Source organism: Oncorhynchus masou, chromosome 21 (genome assembly GCF_036934945.1).
Source record: "Oncorhynchus masou masou isolate Uvic2021 chromosome 21, UVic_Omas_1.1, whole genome shotgun sequence".
In the NCBI taxonomy this organism is placed as follows: domain Eukaryota; kingdom Metazoa; phylum Chordata; class Actinopteri; order Salmoniformes; family Salmonidae; genus Oncorhynchus; species Oncorhynchus masou.
This window is the reverse complement of record NC_088232.1, coordinates 13,580,861-13,601,491: the sequence shown is the minus strand read 5'-3', so window position 1 is coordinate 13,601,491 and position 20,631 is coordinate 13,580,861. Positions and strand designations below refer to the sequence as shown.

At 42.6% G+C, this 20,631-nt stretch overlaps 1 protein-coding gene across 1 annotated transcript; it reads left to right on the top strand.

Annotated features, from left to right (window-relative positions):
• Positions 1-6,279: 6,279 nt before the first annotated feature.
• On the top strand, positions 6,280-18,328 carry LOC135508588 (SPARC-like protein 1). The gene is made up of 10 exons (XM_064928854.1): positions 6,280-6,333; positions 6,465-6,530; positions 6,733-7,845; positions 8,137-8,248; positions 8,693-8,814; positions 9,908-10,025; positions 10,265-10,401; positions 16,537-16,685; positions 17,864-18,012; positions 18,257-18,328. Exons 1-10 carry the CDS (start codon positions 6,280-6,282, stop codon positions 18,283-18,285), a joined length of 2,049 nt encoding a protein of 682 aa, XP_064784926.1. The 3' UTR covers positions 18,286-18,328.
• Positions 18,329-20,631: the final 2,303 nt, after the last annotated feature.

Sequence of the window (20,631 nt, the reverse complement as noted above, 5' to 3'; positions counted from 1 at the left end):
AGACCACTGCTACTCAGCTTTGAAATGCCTACAAGGCCCTTCCCTGCCCTTCCTTCGGCAAACCTGATCACGACTCCATTTTGCGCCTCCCTTCCTATAGGCAGAAACTCAAACAGGAAGTACCTGTGCTAAGTACTATTCAATGCTGATCTGACCAATCGCAATCCAATCTTCAAAATTGTTTTGATCATGTGGACTGGGATATGTTCCGGGGAGCCTCTGAGAATAACATTGACGAATACACAGATATGTGACTATTAGAACCTGTGACTATTAAAACCTACCCCATTCAGAAACTGTGCATTGATGGCAGCATTCACGCAAAACTGAAAGTGTGAACCACCGCATTTAACAATGGCAAGGTGATTGGGAATATGGCCGAATACAAACAGTGTAGATATTCCCTCCATAAGGCAATCAAACAGGAAAAACGTCAGTATAGAGACAAAGTGGAGTCTCAATTTAACGGCTCAGACATGAGATGTATGTGTCAGGATCTACAGACAATCGCGGACTACAAAGGGAAAACCAGCCACGTCGGGGACAAGACGTCTTGCTTCCGGACAAGCTATAAACACCTTCTTTGCCTGGTTTGAGGATAACACAGTGCCACCGACGAGGCCTGCTACCAAGGACTGTGGGCTCTCCTTCTCCATGGCCAATGTGAGTAAGACATTTAAGAGTGTTAACCCTTGCAAGGCTGCCGGCCCAGACGGCATCCCTAGCCGCGTCTTCAGAGCATGCGCAGACCAGCTGGCTGGAGTGTTAACGGACATATTCAATCTCTTACTATCTCAGTCTGCTGTCCCCACTTGCCACCATTGGCCACCATTGTTCATGTACCCAAGAAAGCAAAGGTAGCTGAACTAAATGACCATCACTCTGAGCACTCACTTCTGTCATCCTGATGTGCTTTGAGAGGCTAGTTAAGGATAATATCACCTCTACCTTACCTGACACCCTAGACCTACTTCAATTTGCTTACTGCCCCAATAGATTCACAGACGATGTAATCGCCATCACATCTGGACAAGAGGAATACCTACAGTGAGGAGAACAAGTATTTGATACACTGCCGATTTTGCAGGTTTTCCAACTTACAAAGCATGTAGAGGTCTGTAATTTTTATCATAGGTACACTTCAACTCTGAGAGACGGAATCTAAAACAAAAATCCAGAAAATCACATTGTATGATTTTTAAGTAATTAATTTGCATTTTCTTGCATGACATAGGTATTTGATCACCTACCAACCAGTAAGAATTCCGGCTCTCACAGACCTGTTAGTTTTTCTTTAAGAAGCCCTCCTGTTCTCCACTCATTACCTGTATTAACTGCACCTGTTTGAACTCGTTACCTGTATAAAAGACACCTGTCCACACACTCAATCAAACAAACTCCAACCTCTACCACAATTGCCAAGACCAGAGAGCTGTGTAAGGACATCAGGGGTAAAATTGTAGACCTGCACAAGGCTGGGATGGTCTACAGGACAATAAGCATGCAGCTTGGTGAGAAGGCAACAACTGTTGGCGCAATTATTAGAAAATGGAAGAAGTTCAAGATGACGGTCAATCACCCTCAGTCTGGGGCTCCATGCAAGATCTCACCTCGTGGGGCATCAATGATTATGAGGAAGGTGAGGGATCAGCCCAGAACTACACGGCAGGACCTGGAAAATGACCTGAAGAGAGCTGGAACCACAGTCTCAAAGAAAACCATTAGTAACACACTACGCCGTCATGGATTAAAATCTTGCAGCGCACCTAAGGTTCCCCTGCTCAAGCCAGCGCATGTCCAGGACCGTCTGAAGTTTGCCAATGACCATCTGGATGATCCAGAGGAGGAATGGGAGAAGGTCATGTGGTCTGATGAGACAAAAATAGAGATTTTTTATCTAAACTCCAGTCTCCAGACCTGAACCCAATAGAAAATCTTTGGAGGGAGCTGAACGTCCGTATTGCCAAGCGACAGCCCCGAAACCTGAAGGATCTGGAGAAGGTCTGTATGGAGGTGTAGGCCAAAATCCCTGCTGCAATGTGTGCAAGCCTTGTCAAGAACTACAGGAAACGTATGATCTCTGTAATTGCAAACAAAGGTTTCTGTACCAAATATTAAGTTCTGCTTTTCTGATGTATCAAATACCTATGTCATGCAATAAAATGCTAATTACTTACTTAAAAATCATACAATGTGATTATCTGGATTTTTGTTTTATATTCCGCAAAATCGACAGTGTATCAAATAGTTGTTCTCCCCACTGTATGTAAGAATGGTGTTCATTGACTATAGCTCAGCATTCAACACCATAGTACCCTCCAATCTCGTCATTAAGCTCAGGGCCCTGGGTCTGAACAATGCCCTGTGCAACTGGGTCCTGGACTTCCTGACGGGCCGCCCCCAGGTGGTGAAGGTAGAAAACAACACAGGGGCCCCACAAGGGTGTGTGCTCAGCCCCCTCCTGTACCCCCTGTTCACCCATGAATGTGTGGCCACGCACACCTCTAACTCAATCATCAAGTTGCAGATGACACAACAGTAGTAGGCCTGATTACCAACAATGATGAGACAGCCTAGAGAGAGGAGGCGAGGGCTCTGGGAGTGTGGTGCCAGTGAAATAATCTCTCACTCAATCTCAACTGATTGCACATTGTTGTCTTATTTAATTTAACCTCTCTAGGCTAGATGGGACGCTACCGTCCCATCAGCTTCTTCTGTTAGCACTCCAATATGTCCCATAAACATCACAAATGGTCCTTTTGTTCGATTAATTCTGTCTTTATATTTCCAAAATGTCCATTTATTTGGCGAGTTTGATCCAGAAAAACACCAGATCGAACTCGCGCAACATGAATACAAAATATCTGATAAGTTACCTGTAATCTTTGTCCAAACATTTCAAACAACTTTCCTAATACAATTTTTTATGTAAATAATCAATCAAATTTAAGACGGGATAAACTGCATTCAATAGCGGATGAAAACAAAGTGGAGCAAGCTTTCAGGTCGCGAGCCCCAACCCCAACAGTACACTAGACTTGGCCCTCGTTCTGAACAGCCCTACTTTTTCATTTCGCAAAGGAAAAACCATCAACCAATTTCTAAAGACTGTTGACATCCAGTGGAAAAAAATCCTGGATGGTTTGTCCTCGGGGTTTCGCCTGCCAAATAAGTTCTGTTATACTCACAGACATCATTAACTTTTTATGGCGGCAGGGGCAGTATTGCGTAGCTTGGATGAAAAGGTGCCCATATCAAACGGCCTGCTCCTCAGTCATAGTTGCTAATATTTGCATATTATTATTAGTATTGGATAGAATACACTCTGAAGTTTCTAAAACTGTTTGAATGATGTCTGTGAGTATAACAGAACTCATATTGGCAGGCTAAATACTGAGGTGAAATCAAAACAGGAAGCCAGAAATCTGAGTCCCCAATGAAATCCCCTTGACATATGAATGATGTTGCACTGCCTTTTTACAATTTTCTACATTTATAATAATAGGGAAAACATTAAAACTATGAAATAACACATGGAATCATGTAGTAACCAAAAAAGTGTTAAACAGAAAAAATATATATTTTATTTTTGAGGTTCTTCAAATAGCCACCATTTGCCTTGATGGCAGCTTTGCACACTCTTGGCATTCTCTCAACCAGCTTCAACTGGAAAGCTTTTCCAACAGTCTTGCGGTCCGACTCATCCCAACCATCTCAATTTGGTTGAGGTCGGGGGTTTGTGGAGACCAGGTCATCTGATGCAGCACTCCATCACTCTCCTTCTTGTTCAAATAGCCCTTGCTCAGCCTGGAGGTGTCTTGGGTCATTGTCCTGTTGAAAACAAATGATTGTCGCACTAAGCCCAAACTAGATGGGATGGCGTTTTGCTGCAGAACGCTGTTGTAGCCATGCTGGTTAAGTGTGCCTTGAATTCTAAATAAAATTAATCATTCAAATTTCTTGAAATATTCCATATTGACATATCTTAAAGTAATGATGGACTATTGTTTCTCTTTGTTTATTTCAGCTTTCCTTGCATAATATGAACTTGGTAAATAGAGCTTCTGCCACCTTAACCGGTCGCTCCGGTTGTCCCCCGCATACCTGCAGGCACTGGCCCAGTGGGGTACTGTTGCAAGGGGCGCTCATGGGACAGGTGTTATTCCGCAAGGTGGTCATAATAGACGTGTTCCTCTAAGTGTGGGGCACACTGTGTAATAGCTACTCAAATCGGGGGTATGGACGGTGGACAGAGTGCCTGACATTTCAATTACCTGGAGCTTCAGAGGATGTAATTGGCGTTCATGCACCTCCTCCCACGTTTGATGGGCTGTTATGTGCTGGTCAGTGGAGGCTACACCCCTGGGTGGCTGCCCAGATATGGGAGAGGTTAGGCAGGGCCGATGTAGATCTTTACGCAATGCAAGAAAACAAAAGTTATTGCGCACCAGTGGTCTTGGACCCTGCTGTACCTATTGGGCCCACATGGGATTTAGCTCTGGTTTTGGAGGCATGTGTGCTGCCCCCTTTGAGCCTCTGGAGTTGGTGGATCTGAATGTGTTGGGGGCCTCCACGACTTTTCCGTACAGCGTTCCTGTTCACCCCTGGCGACTCTAAGGTGACGTTGTGTCCTAATGTGGCCTTCATGGTTATGACTTACATGTCTTTAGCCTTTGAGCTTATTTTCCTTTTCTCCTCCTCCTTTTGCTTCTGTAGAGCAACAGAGGTTTCATGCCCTGTCCAGTACTAGCTTTATGCACGCACTTTGAGCGGACTCGAGATAACCGGTTATGTGACCAGCTTTTTGTCTGTTTAGCTAATCCAGCTCGTAGCAGGGCGCTCTTTAAGCAACGTCTCACCCTGGCATACAGCAGCAAGTGGTAAGGGTTATTTAGCGGTGTACCTGCCCACTCGACCATGGGTTTGGCAGCGTCTTGGGCTCTTTTTAAAGGATTGACTGTAGGGGATATTTGCACTGCGGCAAGTTGGTGAGGTTTTATAGCTTGGATGTCACTTCTCCCAGTGTAGCCCACAGTGTGCTTACAGCTGGGACAGGAGAGGGTCATTAGGCAGCGCACAGTGTGCATAATACCCAGACTACCTTGCGGGTGGAGGTCTGGGTGGTCTGCCATGGGCCATTTCAGTTGGTATCCATTGGGGCCGGCTTGGGACGGGATTTGAATTCTCCATAGTTGTGTTGAACCGACAGGGTTTGATAGGTTACTTTCTAAATAGAAATCATTAAAGTTACTAGTTAACTGTCCAAACTTGTATCAGTAATGTCATTTTTGGATTACCCAAACTCAGTAACATAATCTGATAACTTTCCTATTAAGAGGTATCAGTAGAAGACACAAAGGAATATTACAAATTGAACAACATCTATTGCAGGATCAATCAATGTTAGAGTTTAGCTGGCTAATAATGGATGTTGCATTTTACTTTATGGGTTAGGTATATTTCTAACCCATTGCTTTCTACTTCAATACAGATAATAATACGATTGGGCTATATCTTTATGTTTGTCAAGCATAGGTGTATAGGTGGCAGGGAAGTCAGGCGCAGGAGAGTCAAACAGAGTGTAAAATGGAGTCTTTTAATAAAGTCCACGTAACATGCTCCATAACACTAACAGGTACATACATAAACAAACATGGGTACGAGGACCCGACGCGCACCTATAAAACTACACTGACAATAAAACAATCTCTGACAAAGACATGAGGGGAAACAGAGGGTTAAATACACAACAGGTAATGAATGGGATTGAAAACAGGTGTGTGGGAAGACAAGACAAAACCAATGGAAAATGAAAAATGGATCAATGATGGCTAGAAGACCGGTGACGTCGAACGCCGAGCACCGCCCGAACAAGGAGAGGCAACGACTTCGGCAGAAGTCGTGACAATGTTAAAAAACTACATCTGTCAGATTTCTAGTCATTTCAGTTGATTAAATACATACCCCTTGATCTTCAAGAATATGACTTGAAAATATTGATTAGCAAAATATTTTTAACTGAACATGACCCAAAAACGAAGGACTTATTAATTTCAGTCAATTAAAAGTGCACAAGTTTGAGCATGCGTTTGTTAGGCCTATTGAAAATATTAAATCAGCTGATATTAGATTGAGCAATAAAAAGTCCCACTCGTGGTATTCATATGATACAAAACAAAGGGAAAAATGATTTTGACTGCCCTGGTCCTTTAAACTTTATACTCAATTATAAATCCTAATAAATAATATATTCCATTTTAATTTGATGTCGTTATAGGTATGAAGACCCGTTTAATATTCCTTTGGCTATTGGCCTCAGCATTTCCTGTGTCTGTAAGTACTGATAAATCCACTCTTACTTTATGAACAGCTTTTTAATAAAAATGTATGATGCCAATCATTGTAGCCCTGTTGAATAACCACGTCTAATGATGTTTTATAAGGAATGATTTGCTATTCCCAAGGTCAAAGGCAAACGTCACGACAAACATGAAGCTTTGTCCAAGTCCTCACACATAGCTAAACAGAAGGTAAAGTGCATCCAACTCCTGTATTTTAAATAGGTTCCATACTGTAAATAAACCCCATCTCTATAAAAACAGAACACATTGACAAGGATTCTCCAGAAACTTTACCTTTCATTATATGAATGGCAAAAGTTTGTCCAGAAGCTATATCTTTTGTTATATTTACAAAATGTTTTTCCAGAAACTTTTCATTTTGTTTTCCAAGGACATTGTTCCAAATGAGGTCAATGAGGGGGAGGTCCTGCCAACCTTCATGACCTTTGAGTCTAGCAGTCAGGAGCAGGAGGACATAAGCTACGATGACAATGGTAATGTTAATGTGGGTCCCTCCAATGAGGGAGGGGTGTTTGAGGTGTCCGACAGTGGTGAGAGGAGCACCCCCGTCCTGCTGAGAGATAAGGCACTGGTGGACCTCCTCCTGGGGGAGTCAGAGGAAGAAGAGGTGGAAGAGGTGGAGGAGGTGGAGGAGGAGGAGGAGGAAGAAGAAGAGGTGGGAGACTTGGAAAAGGAGGAGGAAGATGAGGAGGTGGTAGAGGTGGAGGAGGAGGTGGATGTGGAGGCAGAGAAAGAGGTGGAAAATGTGAAGGTGATGGCGGATGAGGAGGAGTCAGTTGAGAATGAGGAGAAGAGAGAGAAAGAGGACGAGGAGGAACATGTGGTCGGGGACAGAGGAGTAGAGGAAGAGGTTCAAGTTGAAGAGACGGACAGCAACACCGAGCCTGAGATTCCAGAGGATCTGTACTACGCCAGCGACAGCGACAACACAGAGCCTCTTGAAACCGAGCTTGAGGAAGGGAAACCCCTCGCCGAAGACGCCAAGTTCCTTTCAAATAAGAAAGTGGAGGCCGAGGTGGAGGAGAAAGAAGAACAAGCTAGCAAGAATGACGAAATCCCCACTGCCACTGATGACTATGAGTCCCAGCCAGACATACAAGACGCCGAGTTCACTGAGAGCCAGGAAGTGCTCGGTCAGTACAAGTACGATGCCCAAGAAAAGGGGACCAATAAAAAAGACGCAGACACAGACACTGAACTCCAAGAGACAAAGAACAGTGTGGATCTTGATGGGACACATCTTTCAGTAGAAGGGGGAGAAGAGAAGGAGGAGAAGAACATAAACAAGAGTGCCAGTCACACCAGAGGCAAAGCCAGGAAGCAGAGGAAGAACCAGAGAGTGAGGAAGCACCCCCTACAGAGGGATGAGGCCCCACCAGGAGAGGGAGTCCCAGACAACCAGGGGGATGAGGGCGTGAAGGAGCACTACCGCACCACCGACAGTGCTGTATACAAGCCCAAGAGGAGAAGAGCAGGGAAATGGGTAACACTCATCACATATCGCCCATTAGCTATAATGCAATGTCATCCTAAAACTTCAACCTACATTGAACCATGTCACCTCTATATAAAGCTAGGTCCTTTTCTGCAGGTGACCTATTTAAAATTAAACCGATGATCCATGGATGGATCTACTCTATTCCCAGAGCTTCCCAAAATGTGTGTACTATACAATATAGGAAATGTAATTTAAAATGCAGCCCACATCTTATCTATTAACATCTGTGGGTGGTTTGTTGACCTCTATTGAGATTTCACCTTGTTTCCTACCCAGGCTCCTCTGGTGGGAATGAACCCGGTCCAGATCAGGGCGACAGTGGACCTCTACCCCAGCACCAGGCCCTCTTTGGAGGCCAGCCTATACAGACCCCAAGCATCCACTGCCGGTAAGTGTAAATCTCAGCAAGGCACGCACACACACACACACATACACACCAGGAATCTGCTGACTGGGCCTTTTCACTAACACTCCCAGAAGAATAGTGCCACGCTACCAAAACAAACTCCCTCTCGTCTCCGCTGGATTAAGGGGTCAATGAGCGAGCTCATGTTGAATTCGAGCACTGTACAAACTCAAATGGCAATGGAATGCAGGGGGTAATGGCTGTGGTGGTAGTGCTGGGGTTTCCATTGACATCTATAACCAATAGAAAGTACATACTAGTGAATCATAATTAAGACATGATTAAAACATTAATATCACATGAACAAAGTATAAATACAATGACTTAGTGAATCTAGCAGAAAATAAACATCAATGTTCACATCAATGTTCCACTGACATAAAATTATAGGGCATGAGTGTGCTTAGGTTTTTTTTTCTCTTTTAGACCCTTGTGAGAACTTCCGTTGTAAACATGGAAAGACCTGTAAACTCAACAAGGAGAAGAAGCCTGTGTGTGTGTGTCATGAGCCTTCTGCCTGCCCACAGAGTGTCACTGACTATGATCATGTGAGTATGAACAGTGGTCATTGGGGTGCCAGGTGCGTTTCAGAGTTTTAAATCGTTGCCTCTGAATCATATATACTGTAATGAAACAGGCAGGGAGCAGGTCTCAAACCCTCGACCTTCAAGCCCGAAGTCCAGCAAGCTATCGACTGTGCCCCAAAAGCATGCTTGAGCGGCAGAGTCGATATCCGCGCTTATAAACCCAATACTATACAGTATGTTACAATACTATACAGTATGTACTGCTGTGAGCATGGGTTGAACCTGACCCACTGCTCTAGCACGTTCTCTCTATCCTGTCGAATAAACATAAACAATACGAAAGGAATTCCTTTAAAAACATTTGGGAAAAGTTTCTATTAGGGTCAGGCCATGGAAATGGATGTCACGTTGGTATGAAGAGAGTCGGGAGGCTCAGGAATGCAAATTACAGCGTGTGGTGTAAAGGCACGGGGACGAAGACCAAACAAACACGTAACAAAAACACAGGGTTGAACCCCCAAAAAAGAGTGAGGAGTACCTAAAATAAATAACACTAACGCACAATGATTATCACACGGGACTAGACCCGTAATCATCTGCGCAATCCACAAGGGCACGAAAGCCCAAAACACACAGCATTGGTACTCACACGCACCAACGGACATTATAACAATAATTGACCCCACTATGGTGAACAAAGAGCACATATATACAAATACAATCAGTGGGAACAGGGGACAGGTGTGCGCAATGAAAGTTCCAGAGATAACTGTGGCAATTGATAAGATTGGTACCACAGAACTATGCCTCTATAAAAGTTCAGATTTGGATAAGTATTCTGATCCTACATCTGTATTTCGAGGAAACTTGAAGGAAACATGCCACGAATCTGGCAATGGTAGGTACAACCCTGACATGCTATTCTAGCAACATTGAGGAGCTGTTGGTTCTGTCTAGAATTGTATCTGCAGACATCTGTTCCTAAGACAGGTGCACTAGCCTCAGTTCCGATAGAGTTGACTATATTGGAAAAATGTGACGCTTAGTTGCTTACCAAGAGCAGGATGTTCTTTGTTAAATCCATAACTCATGAAGTCATTTGTCTTTCATGCAGGTATGTGGAAGTGACAATGTCACCTACACACCCTGTGAGTTCTTTGCCACTAAGTGCAACCTGGAAGGCACCAAGAGAGGCCATAGACTTCACCTGGACTACACTGGAGTCTGCAAATGTAAGACAGCTATAGTCAGACCACCTCTACAGTTTCTGACCAATACAGTAACTAACATGAAATAACTACATAAAGTATAACACTTTTTTGTCAATTTCTTCTACTCCCTGTATTTTTATGTATTTTTCTCTCTCGTTTGTTTCTCACACTCTATATAATTCCCTCATCTTACCTTGTCTCTTCCTCTCCCCTCTTTCTCACTCTCTCTCTTTCTTCCCCTACCTTACTCTCTCTTTTAGTCATAGCACCCTGTATGACTGGTGAACTGGTCCAGTTTCCTCTGCGTATGCGCGACTGGCTGAAGAACGTCTTGCTGCATCTCTATGAACATGACTCCATGTCCCCTGGCTTCCTCACCCCCAAGCAACGCATCCGAGTGAGTAAACATCTTTTTTTTTATTTGGATTTTATTTTTATAGATTTTTATTTAATTCAATATCATTGGATCCATAGATTTGAAAAAACTCTCTTATGGACACACTTAACTATAAGCTTAAAATATGAGGGTAGACATACCGTATATAAAGGGGTTATAGTAGTTTAATTATTTCAAATCAAATCAAATCAAATTTATTTATATAGCCCTTCGTACATCAGCTGATATCTCAAAGTGCTGTACAGAAACCCAGCCTAAAACCCCAAACAGCAAGCAATGCAGGTGTAGAAGCACGGTGGTTAGGAAAAACTCCCTAGAAAGGCCAAAACCTAGGAAGAAACCGAGAGAGGAACCAGGCTATGTGGGGTGGCCAGTCCTCTTCTGGCTGTGTCGGGTAGAGATTATAACAGAACATGGCCAAGATGTTCAAATGTTCATAAATGACCAGCATGGTCGAATAATAATAAGGCAGAACAGTTGAAACTGGAGCAGCAGCACGGCCAGGTGGACTGGGGACAGCAAGGAGTCATCATGTCAGGTAGTCCTGGGGCTTGGTCCTAGGGCTCAGGTCCTCCGAGAGAGAGAAAGGAGAGAATTAGAGAGAGCATATGTGGGGTGGCCAGTCCTCTTCCGGCTGTGCCGGGTGGAGATTATAACAGAACATGGCCAAGATGTTAAAATGTTCATAAATGACCAGCATGGTCGGATAATAATAAGGCAGAACAGTTGAAACTGGAGTAGCAGCACGGCCAGGTGGACTGGGGACAGCAAGGAGTCATCATGTCAGGTAGTCCTGGGGCTTGGTCCTAGGGCTCAGGTCCTCCGAGAGAGAGAAAGGAGAGAATTAGAGAACGCACACTTAGATTCACACAGGACACCGAATTGGACAGGAGAAGTCCTCCAGATATAACAAACTGACCCCAGCCCCCGACACATAAACTACTGCAGCATAAATACTGGAGGCTGAGACAGGAGGGGTCAGGAGACACTGTGGCCCCATCCGAGGACACCCCCGGATAGGGCCAAACAGGAAGGATATAACCCCACCCACTTTGCCAAAGCACAGCCCCCACACCACTAGAGGGATATCTTCAACCACCAACTTACCATCCTGAGACAAAGCTGAGTATAGCCCGCAAAGATCTCCGCCATGGCACAACCCAAGGGGGGGCGCCAACCCAGACCGGATGACCACATCAGTGAATCAACCCACTCAGGTGACGCACCCCTTCCAGGGACGGCATGAGAGAGCCCCAGTAAGCCAGTGACTCAGCCCCTGTAATAGGGTTAGAGGCAGAGAATCCCAGTGGAAAGAGGGGAACCGGCCAGGCAGAGACAGCAAGGGTGGTTCGTTGCTCCAGAGCCTTTCCGTTCACCTTCCCACTCCTGGGCCAGACTACACATTTACATTACATTTAAGTCATTTAGCAGACGCTCTTATCCAGAGCGACTTACAAATTGGTACTTCAATCATATGACCCACTGAAGAGATGAGTCTTCAGTAAAGACTTAAAGGTTGAGACCGAGTTTGCGTCTCTGACATGGGTAGGCAGACCGTTCCATAAAAATGGAGCTCTGTAGGAGAAAGCCCTGCCTCCAGCTGTTTGCTTAGAAATTCTAGGGACAATTAGGAGGCCTGCGTCTTGTGACCGTAGCGTACGTGTAGGTATGTACGGCAGGACCAAATCAGAGAGATAGGTAGGAGCAAGCCCATGTAATGCTTTGTAGGTTAGCAGTAAAAGCTTGAAATCAGCCCTTGCTTTGACAGGAAGCCAGTGTAGGGAGGCTAGCACTGGAGTAATATGATCAAATTTTTTGGTTCTAGTCAGGATTCTAGCAGCCGTATTTAGCACTAACTGAAGTTTATTTAGTGCTTTATCCGGGTAGCCGGAAAGTAGAGCATTGCAGTAGTCTAACCTAGAAGTGACAAAAGCATGGATTAATTCTTCTGCATCATTTTTGGACAGAAAGTTTCTGATTTTTGCAATGTTACGTAGATGGAAAAAAGCTGTCCTTGAAATGGTCTTGATATGTTCTTCAAAAGAGAGATCAGGGTCCAGAGTAACGCCGAGGTCCTTCACAGTTTTATTTGAGACGACTGTACAACCATTAATTTTGTGGATGTTGATCCCCATTTGGGAACTTTCCCTAACACCCTCAGCTGGAATGTGGCGCATGGAATGCAAAAAATATTCTTAAAAATATTTAACCTCCACACATTAAGAAGTCCAATAGCTTAAATGAAAGATAAACACCTTGTTTATCTACCCAGCAAGTCAGATTTCTAAAATGTTTTACGGCGAAAACATAGTACATATTTATGTCAAACCACCACCGAAGACACAGCTAATTTGCATAGCCAAGTTGAACAAAATATGCAATCAACAAACGCAGGATTAAAAGAAAAATAAATCACTAACCTTTTGAAATCTTCATCAGATGACAGTAATATAACATGTTACACAGTACATTTATGTTTTTTTCAATAATATGCTATATATATCCATAAATCTCTGTTTACAATTACGCATTGTTCAAAAAATGCTACTCAAATGTCCGGAGAAATGACGATAGCTCCGGCAGATAACGTCAGATAACAAGCAATACACATCATAAACTTTAACTAAATATGCATGTTCTACATATATATAGTAATATACACTTCTTCTAAATGCAATCGCTGTGTTACATTTATTTTTAACATTACAGAATTCGTTCACTAGGCTATAATATGAGTCGGAGCTCAGAAATTAGCATGATGGCTCCTCTATCTTGGAGTCCACAGAAACCCAAATTTAACACATAAATATTCCCTTACCTTTGCTGTTCTTCCATCAGAAGACCTGGAAGGAATTATACTCACCAAAAACATTGTTTAGTTGTGAAGTCTGTGTCTTTCGGTTATCAAACACGGCATATTTCGGTTGAAATGCAGCCAAAAGTCAAGTGGATGCGCACCAAAACGTCAAATTTACATATTATATGTGGACTAAACTTGTCAAACTATGTTCATAACCAAGCTTTAGCATGTTATAAAGGTGCACAACAATTCTCAGGACGAACAGAAACACACGCGTCGTTTAATCATTCTTGGAAGAGAGAGAGCACTGGAGGAGAGCGCGCATGAATGTGACCTTTTTTTTTCGCGTGACCGAAAGGTTTCGGGCCGCCAAAACTCTCGTGAGCATGCTATTCTCACAATGAGAAGCCCCATTGAAAGTAGACATCGCGCTGAAGACATAGAAACTGTTCCCAGGTCTGTAGGCGCTTGGGAAGGGTGGGGGCGATGACGTCAAAGTTGGGCCAACTTTTATGATGACAAGAGAGAGTTTGGGAGAATAACTGCCCTGAGAGTTCTGCTTTACATACAGACATAATTTCAACGGTTTTAGAAACTTTAGAGTGTTTTCTATTCAATAATACTTTTTATATGCATATATTAGCAATTTTTGAAAGATTTTTTTTCTGTTTAATATGGGCACGCAATTACTCCAAAGGGGGCAGCAGACAGCCCTATCTTTAACAGGTTTAAGATTAATTGTCAGATTCAACAGAAGATCTCTTTGTTTCTTGGGACCTAGAACAAGCATCTCTGTTTTGTCCGAGTTTAAAAGTAGAAAGTTTGCAGCCATCCACTTCCTTATGTCTGAAACACATGCTTCTAGCAAGGGCAATTTTGGGGCTTCACCATGTTTCATTGAAATGTACAGCTGTGTGTCATCCGCATAGCAGTGAAAGTTAACATTATGTTTTTGAATAACATCCCCAAGAGGTAAAATATATAGTGAAAACAATAGTGGTCCTAAAACGGAACCTTGAGGAACACTGAAATTTACAGTTGATTTGTCAGAGGACAAACCATTCACAGAGACAAACTAATATCTTTCCAACAGATAAGATCTAAACCAGGCCAGAACTTGTCCATGTAGACCAATTTGGGTTTCCAATCTCTCCAAAAGAATGTGGTGATCGATGGTATCAAAAGCAGCACTAAGGTCTAGGAGCACGAGGACAGATGCAGAGCCTCGGTCTGATGCCATTAAAATGTCATTTACCACCTTCACAAGTGCTGTCTCAGTGCTATGATGGGGTCTAAAACCAGACTGAAGCATTTCGTATACATTGTTTGTCTTCAGGAAGGCAGTGAGTTGCTGCACAACAGCCTTTTCTAAGATTTTTGAGAGGAATGGAAGATTCGATATAGGCCGATAGTTTTTTATATTTTCTGGGTCAAGGTTTGGCTTTTTCAAGAGAGGCTTTATTACTGCCACTTTTAGTGAGTTTGGTACACATCCGGTGGATAGAGAGCCATTTATTATGTTCAACATAGGAGGGCCAAGCACAGGAAGCAGCTCTTTCAGTAGTTTAGTTGGAATAGGGTCCAGTAGGCAGCTTGAAGGTTTAGAGGCCATGATTATTTTCATCATTGTGTCAAGAGATATAGTACTAAAACACTTGAGCGTCTCTCTCGATCCTAGGTCCAGGCAGAGTTGTGCAGACTCAGGACAACTGAGCTTTGAAGGAATACGCAGATTTAAAGAGGAGTCTGTAATTTGCTTTCTAATAATCATAATTTTTTCCTCAAAGAAGTTCATGAATTTATCACTGCTAAAGTGAAAGTCATCCTCTCTTGGGGAATGCTGCTTTTTAGTTAGCTTTGCGACAGTATCAAAAAGGAATTTCGGATTGTTCTTATTTTCCTTTCCTAGAAAAATAGGATGATCGAGCAGCAGTAAGGGCTCTTCGGTACTGCACGGTACTGTCTTTCCAAGCTAGACGGAAGACTTCCAGTTTGGTGTGGCGCCATTTCTGTTCCAATTTTCTGGAAGCTTGCTTCAGAGCTTGGGTATTTTCTGTGTACCAGGGAGCTAGTTTCTTATGAGAAATGTTTTTAGTTTTTAGGGGTGCAACCTCATCTAGGTTATTGCGCAAGGTTAAATTGAGTTCCTCAGTTAGGTGGTTAACTGATTTTTGTCCTCTGGCGTCATTGCGTAGACAGAGGGAATCTGGAAGGACATCAAGGAATCTTTGTGTTGTCTGTGAATTTATAGCACGACTTTTGATGTTCCTTGGTTGGGGTCTGAGCAGATTATTTGTTGCAATTGCAAACGTAATAAAATGGTGGTCCGATAGTCCAGGATTATGAGGAAAAACATTAAGATCCACTACATTTATTCCATGGGACAAAACTAGGTCCAGCGTATGACTGTGACAGTGAGTGGGTCCAGAGACATGTTGGACAAAACCCACTGAGTCGATGATGGCTCCGAAAGCCTTTTGGAGTGGGTCTGTGGACTTTTCCATGTGAATATTAAAGTCACCAAAGATTAGAATATTATCTGCTATTATCTGCTATGACTACATGGCCCAGGAGGCCTGTAAACAGTAGCTATAAAAAGTGATTGAGTAGGCTGCATAGATTTCATGACTAGAAGCTCAAAAGACGAAAATGTCATTTTTTTTTGTAAATTGAAATTTGCTATCTTAAATGTTAGCAACACCTCCGCCTTTGCGGGATGCACGGGGGATATGGTCACTAGTGTAGCCAGGAGGTGAGGCCTCATTTAACACAGTAATTTCAGCAGGCTTAAGCCATGTTTCAGTCAGGCCAATCACATCAAGATTATGATCAGTGATTAGTTAATTGACTATAATTGCCTTTGAAGTAAGGGATCTAACATTAAGTAGCCCTATTTTGAGATGTGAGGTATCATGATCTCTTTCAATAATTACAGGAATGGAGGTGGTCCTAGTGAGATTGCTAAGGCGAACACCGCCATGTTTAGTTTTGCCCAACCTAGGTTGAGGCACAGACACAGTCTCAATGGTGATAGCTGAGCTGACTACACTGACTGTGCTAGTGGCAGACCCCACTATGCTGGCAGGCTGGCTAACAGCCTGCTGCCTGGCCATCACCCTATTTCATTATTTATATTTTCTAAATAATTTATATTCATATAAAGGGGCTTTATGAAGTTAAACCAACTGCATTCTTAGTGATTGATAGTATACATCTCAAAGACATAAAATCACCAGCACCTCACAACTGATTTTCTTGTTAGCACATATTCATATTCAATTCAATACAACTTTAATATTCATGTGTGACCATAAATGATGATGTTTATCTCCCAGGTGAGAAAGATCCACGAGAGTGAGAGGCGCCTCCATGCCGGCGACCACCCCATTGAGTTGCTGGCCCAGGACTTTGAGAAGAACTACAACATGTACATTTATCCCGTGCACTGGCAGTTTGCTCAGATGGACCAGCACCCGTCTGACAGGTACAGTACTTCAGAAGAAAGATGCATTTGTTTGTTGATGTCATAATCATGAAAATGAACTAGAACGTAATTTTACACTGAGAAGCAAGAGCCTCTTGCTTACGCCAAGCTTTCATTGAAATTTATATGAGCGTCTGTAAAAAGTTATATTCCTAGTGCAGCAGGACAATATTAAAGAAGTGTAGCTATATGTCTTTGCTATGATTCAAGAGTGAATAGCTTCACTTGTAGCTGTTCATCTACACAAGACATTATGGTTCGGTTCTCTGATTACGGTTCTCATTGTGAATCAGATACATGGTGGATCTGAATCTAATATGAGATTAAGAATCAGTTAAACTGAACATTTAACATTTGAGTATACCTAAAGGCCCATAGAGTGGGTAACACAAGTGGAAGCACAGCTGGGATATTACTGGAATTAGTCCCTTTGGTTAAATCCAGTTCAGACTGTGTGTGAATCGGTTCCGGTTTTGGGGTCAGACTCCCCCATATTCAACCCCCAATGGAATAAAATGGAGTGAAACAGGTAAGCACTATTTCAAAATCAAATCACATCAAATTGTATTTGTCACATTGTATTTGTCACAAGGAGGGGGGGGCAATTCAAATAGCCTGGGATGCAATTTGATTAGCTATTCAGGAGTCTTATGGCTTGGGGGTAGAAGCTGTTAAGAAGCCTCTTGGACCTAGACTTGGCGCTCCGGTACCGCTTGCCGTGCAGAAGCAGAAAGAAGAGTCTATGACTAGGGTGGCTGGAGTCTTTGACAATTTTTAGGGCCTTCCTCTGACACCACCTGGCATAGAGGTGCTGGATGGCAGGAAGCTTGGCCCCGGTGATGTACTGGGCCATATGCACTACCCTCTGTAGTGCATTGTGGTCGGAGGCCGAGCAGTTGCCATACCAGGCAGTGATGCAACTCGTCAGGATGCTCTCAATGGTGCAGCTGTAAAACCCTTGAGGATCTGAGGACCCATGCCAGTCCTCTTAGGGGGAATAGGATTTGTCGTGCCCTCTTCGTGACTGTCTTGGTGTGCTTGGACCATGTTAGTTTGTTGGTGATCTAGGTGCCAGTAATGCACAATTAGAGACACTCATTTTTTTTTTCTGTTGCAAAATGTTTAAAACATTCTCCATTGCATAGGCTTATGAACATGACACTGGTGTTCCTATCCAGGTTTCTGTCCCACTCTGAGCTGGCCCCCCTGAGGGTCCCGTTAGTCCCCATGGAGCATTGTACCTCCCGCTTCTTCCAGGAGTGTGATGCAGACAAAGACAAACAGGTGTCCTTCAGGGAGTGGACCCACTGCTTCGGCATCAAGGGTGGTAAGAGTGGCAGTCTTATACAAAGTGAAAGCAATTCATTGACCAAAGAATGAGGCTTGCTTGACATTGGCAATGTTGTGAGAGTTGTAGTAGTTACATGTGAGTGAATGAATGAATGCTGCATTACTGTAGCTTACAGAAGGACCATGGTCATGTGCTTTCACACATTTGATAGTATGACCCTGCATTGTGAACTCTTGTAAAGATGTCATCTCTTGTGATTTTCCATTTTCCCCCTCTGCAGAGGACATGGATGTCAACCTGCTCTTCTGAGTCCAATCAGTACCTCATCAAGCAACCAGCTTAAATAAGCATTTAACAAAATAACCTTCAATCATGGCAGAACCACATACCTTAATTGGAGAGTCATTTGTGTTGATTTCAATTGTATGTTTTTGGGATGTTCTGTAAAGTTAGCCCGGTGGAACCAGCCTGATCTCTGTGTTCACCATTGTATTTAACTTCACATATCAGTCTGGCATTGCTCCTTATTGAAACTGTTTGAGCCTATGTCTGTAATGAGAGGCATTATTCAAAACTAACTTGTCAGTGATGAGATCACCTTTAACCAATCAGAGGACCACCTAATTCAAAGCACAGGATTTTGGGGGTGGGTTTTCTGAGAGCATGCTGATTTGACCAGTAATTTCTTGGTTTGTCCAAAACTCCCATCTATTGGAGAAAGCCCATATGTATATGTGCAGTAATCCGGCCGGTTCCACCATGCTACTGCAAAGTACAACTGACTAAAAAGTAAAAGTGAGGATGGACCACTGTCCTTCCATGTCTTATGTCAGATGGAAGAGGAGGGTAGTTCATGTTGTCTTATTACAGTTGTGGTGGATAATTTCTTTCCTATCAAATGAGTAGAGACAAACTTATCACACAAGTCAGAGTTATACTTAAACTAAATCTTTAATAATAAGAGCTTTGCAATAGCAATGACCTTCAACGATTCACCATTTCTAATGATCCGTTGAGAGTGGCAACACAATGGCTACTGAGATTTTTTATAGCAAAGATCCACCCCCTTGTCGACATAACAAACCACAGATATTAGGAACAGTTCACAAAGTGAGACTTTATAAATGAGAAAGGAGTATCCCGTAGTCAGATAACATTCGCTATACATTATTGTTCAGTTTGGCCCCTAAAACGAGATTGCTATCTTGTTCCTGTTACTCCTAGCATAAAAACACCAACTCATCCAATGGCATAAATCAATTGTCAACTCTAGACACTACCACACACATCCCCCAAGGCCGAAGGAGGGAGTGACTGGCACACAGACATTGTGGAAACCAGTAATTGGTTCCCCATTAATCACACCATCCACATGGTTTAACAGATACATTCACATATGAAGACAATGTTCCCTCCTGTACTCTTCTCTTTCTGATATTCTGCCTAGCACCAGGGACATGTGAAAGACAAGCCTGACTTCTCCCCTCTCTGGGCCCCAGCTGAGGGAAGAAGTGCAATTGCCAACACCAGAGTCCGAAGGGAAACATTCTAATAACAAGTAAGCATATTATGCAGAGAAGACATCTTTATTATCTGTTACCCAACTTATTCTGATTCATCCACCACACAGTGTAGCTATTACAGTGAAATACTACCATGCTATTGTTTGAGGAGAGTGCAGAGTTATGAATTAGAAAATGTAAACCAATTAGGCACATTTGGGCAGACTTGATACAACATTTTGAATTGAAATGCAACGGTTCTTTGGATCAGTCTAAAACGTTGCACATACACTGCTGCCATCTAGTGTCTAGTGGCCAACATCTAAATTGCGCCTAAACTGGAATAATACATTGTGGCCTTGCTCTTGCATTTCAAAGATGATGAAAAAAATATGCTTTTTTTCTTTGTATTATTTACCAGATCTCATGTGTTATATTCTCTTACACTAATTTCACATTTCCACAAACTTCAAAGTGTTTCCTTTCAAATGGGATCAAGAATATGCATATCCTTGCTTCAGGTCCTGAGCTACAGGCAGTTAGATTTGGATATATAATTTTAGGTGAAAATGTAAAAAAAAAAAAAAAAGTCTGATCATTAAATCACACCAAGGTAAAGCAAATTTGGATCTATAAATATGTGGATGTTCTGTGATACTGTATGTAGATACTGTATAGCTGATAGTGGAGTAGAGTAGGTGATGAGATTGTATTTTTTAAACAATTAACAATGATATCAGTGTTATGAACACATTCCAAGAGGGGGAAAGTTTACGAGTGCTTTTTGTAGATGACAATAAACAAAACAAAAATGCAGGTGAAACAAATCACTTTACTTTTTGGCCAAAATATTACAGTATTTATTTTAAACATAAAAAAGCTATAGTTTTATGCGGATGCATTTTTTGTATGGAAACCATTTATAATTGACTCTCACAATAAATTGAGCTTGAATAGAGTATTTATTTCTATGTCAAAAGGAGAAATTGTAATGGCAGTAAATGTAGTAGAACATATGATGTTGACAGAATTACTAAGAGTTGAATGCTGTAACTGTTTTTTATGTTGTTTTTATGTCTTGCCTGATAGCTACTTCACTAACCATTCTAATAAAAGTAATGTTGACCTCATCTGATCTCATCACATTCCTGTT

Bases quoted from the DNA above. Each gene is read 5' to 3' on its own strand.
- LOC135508588 (XM_064928854.1), top strand. From the start codon at position 6,280: ATGAAGACCCGTTTAATATTCCTTTGGCTATTGGCCTCAGCATTTCCT. The intron at 6,334-6,464 runs GTAAGTACTGAT...GCTATTCCCAAG, and splicing joins CCTCAGCATTTCCTGTGTCT to GTCAAAGGCAAACGTCACGA. The intron at 8,815-9,907 runs GTGAGTATGAAC...TCTTTCATGCAG, and splicing joins GTGTCACTGACTATGATCAT to GTATGTGGAAGTGACAATGT.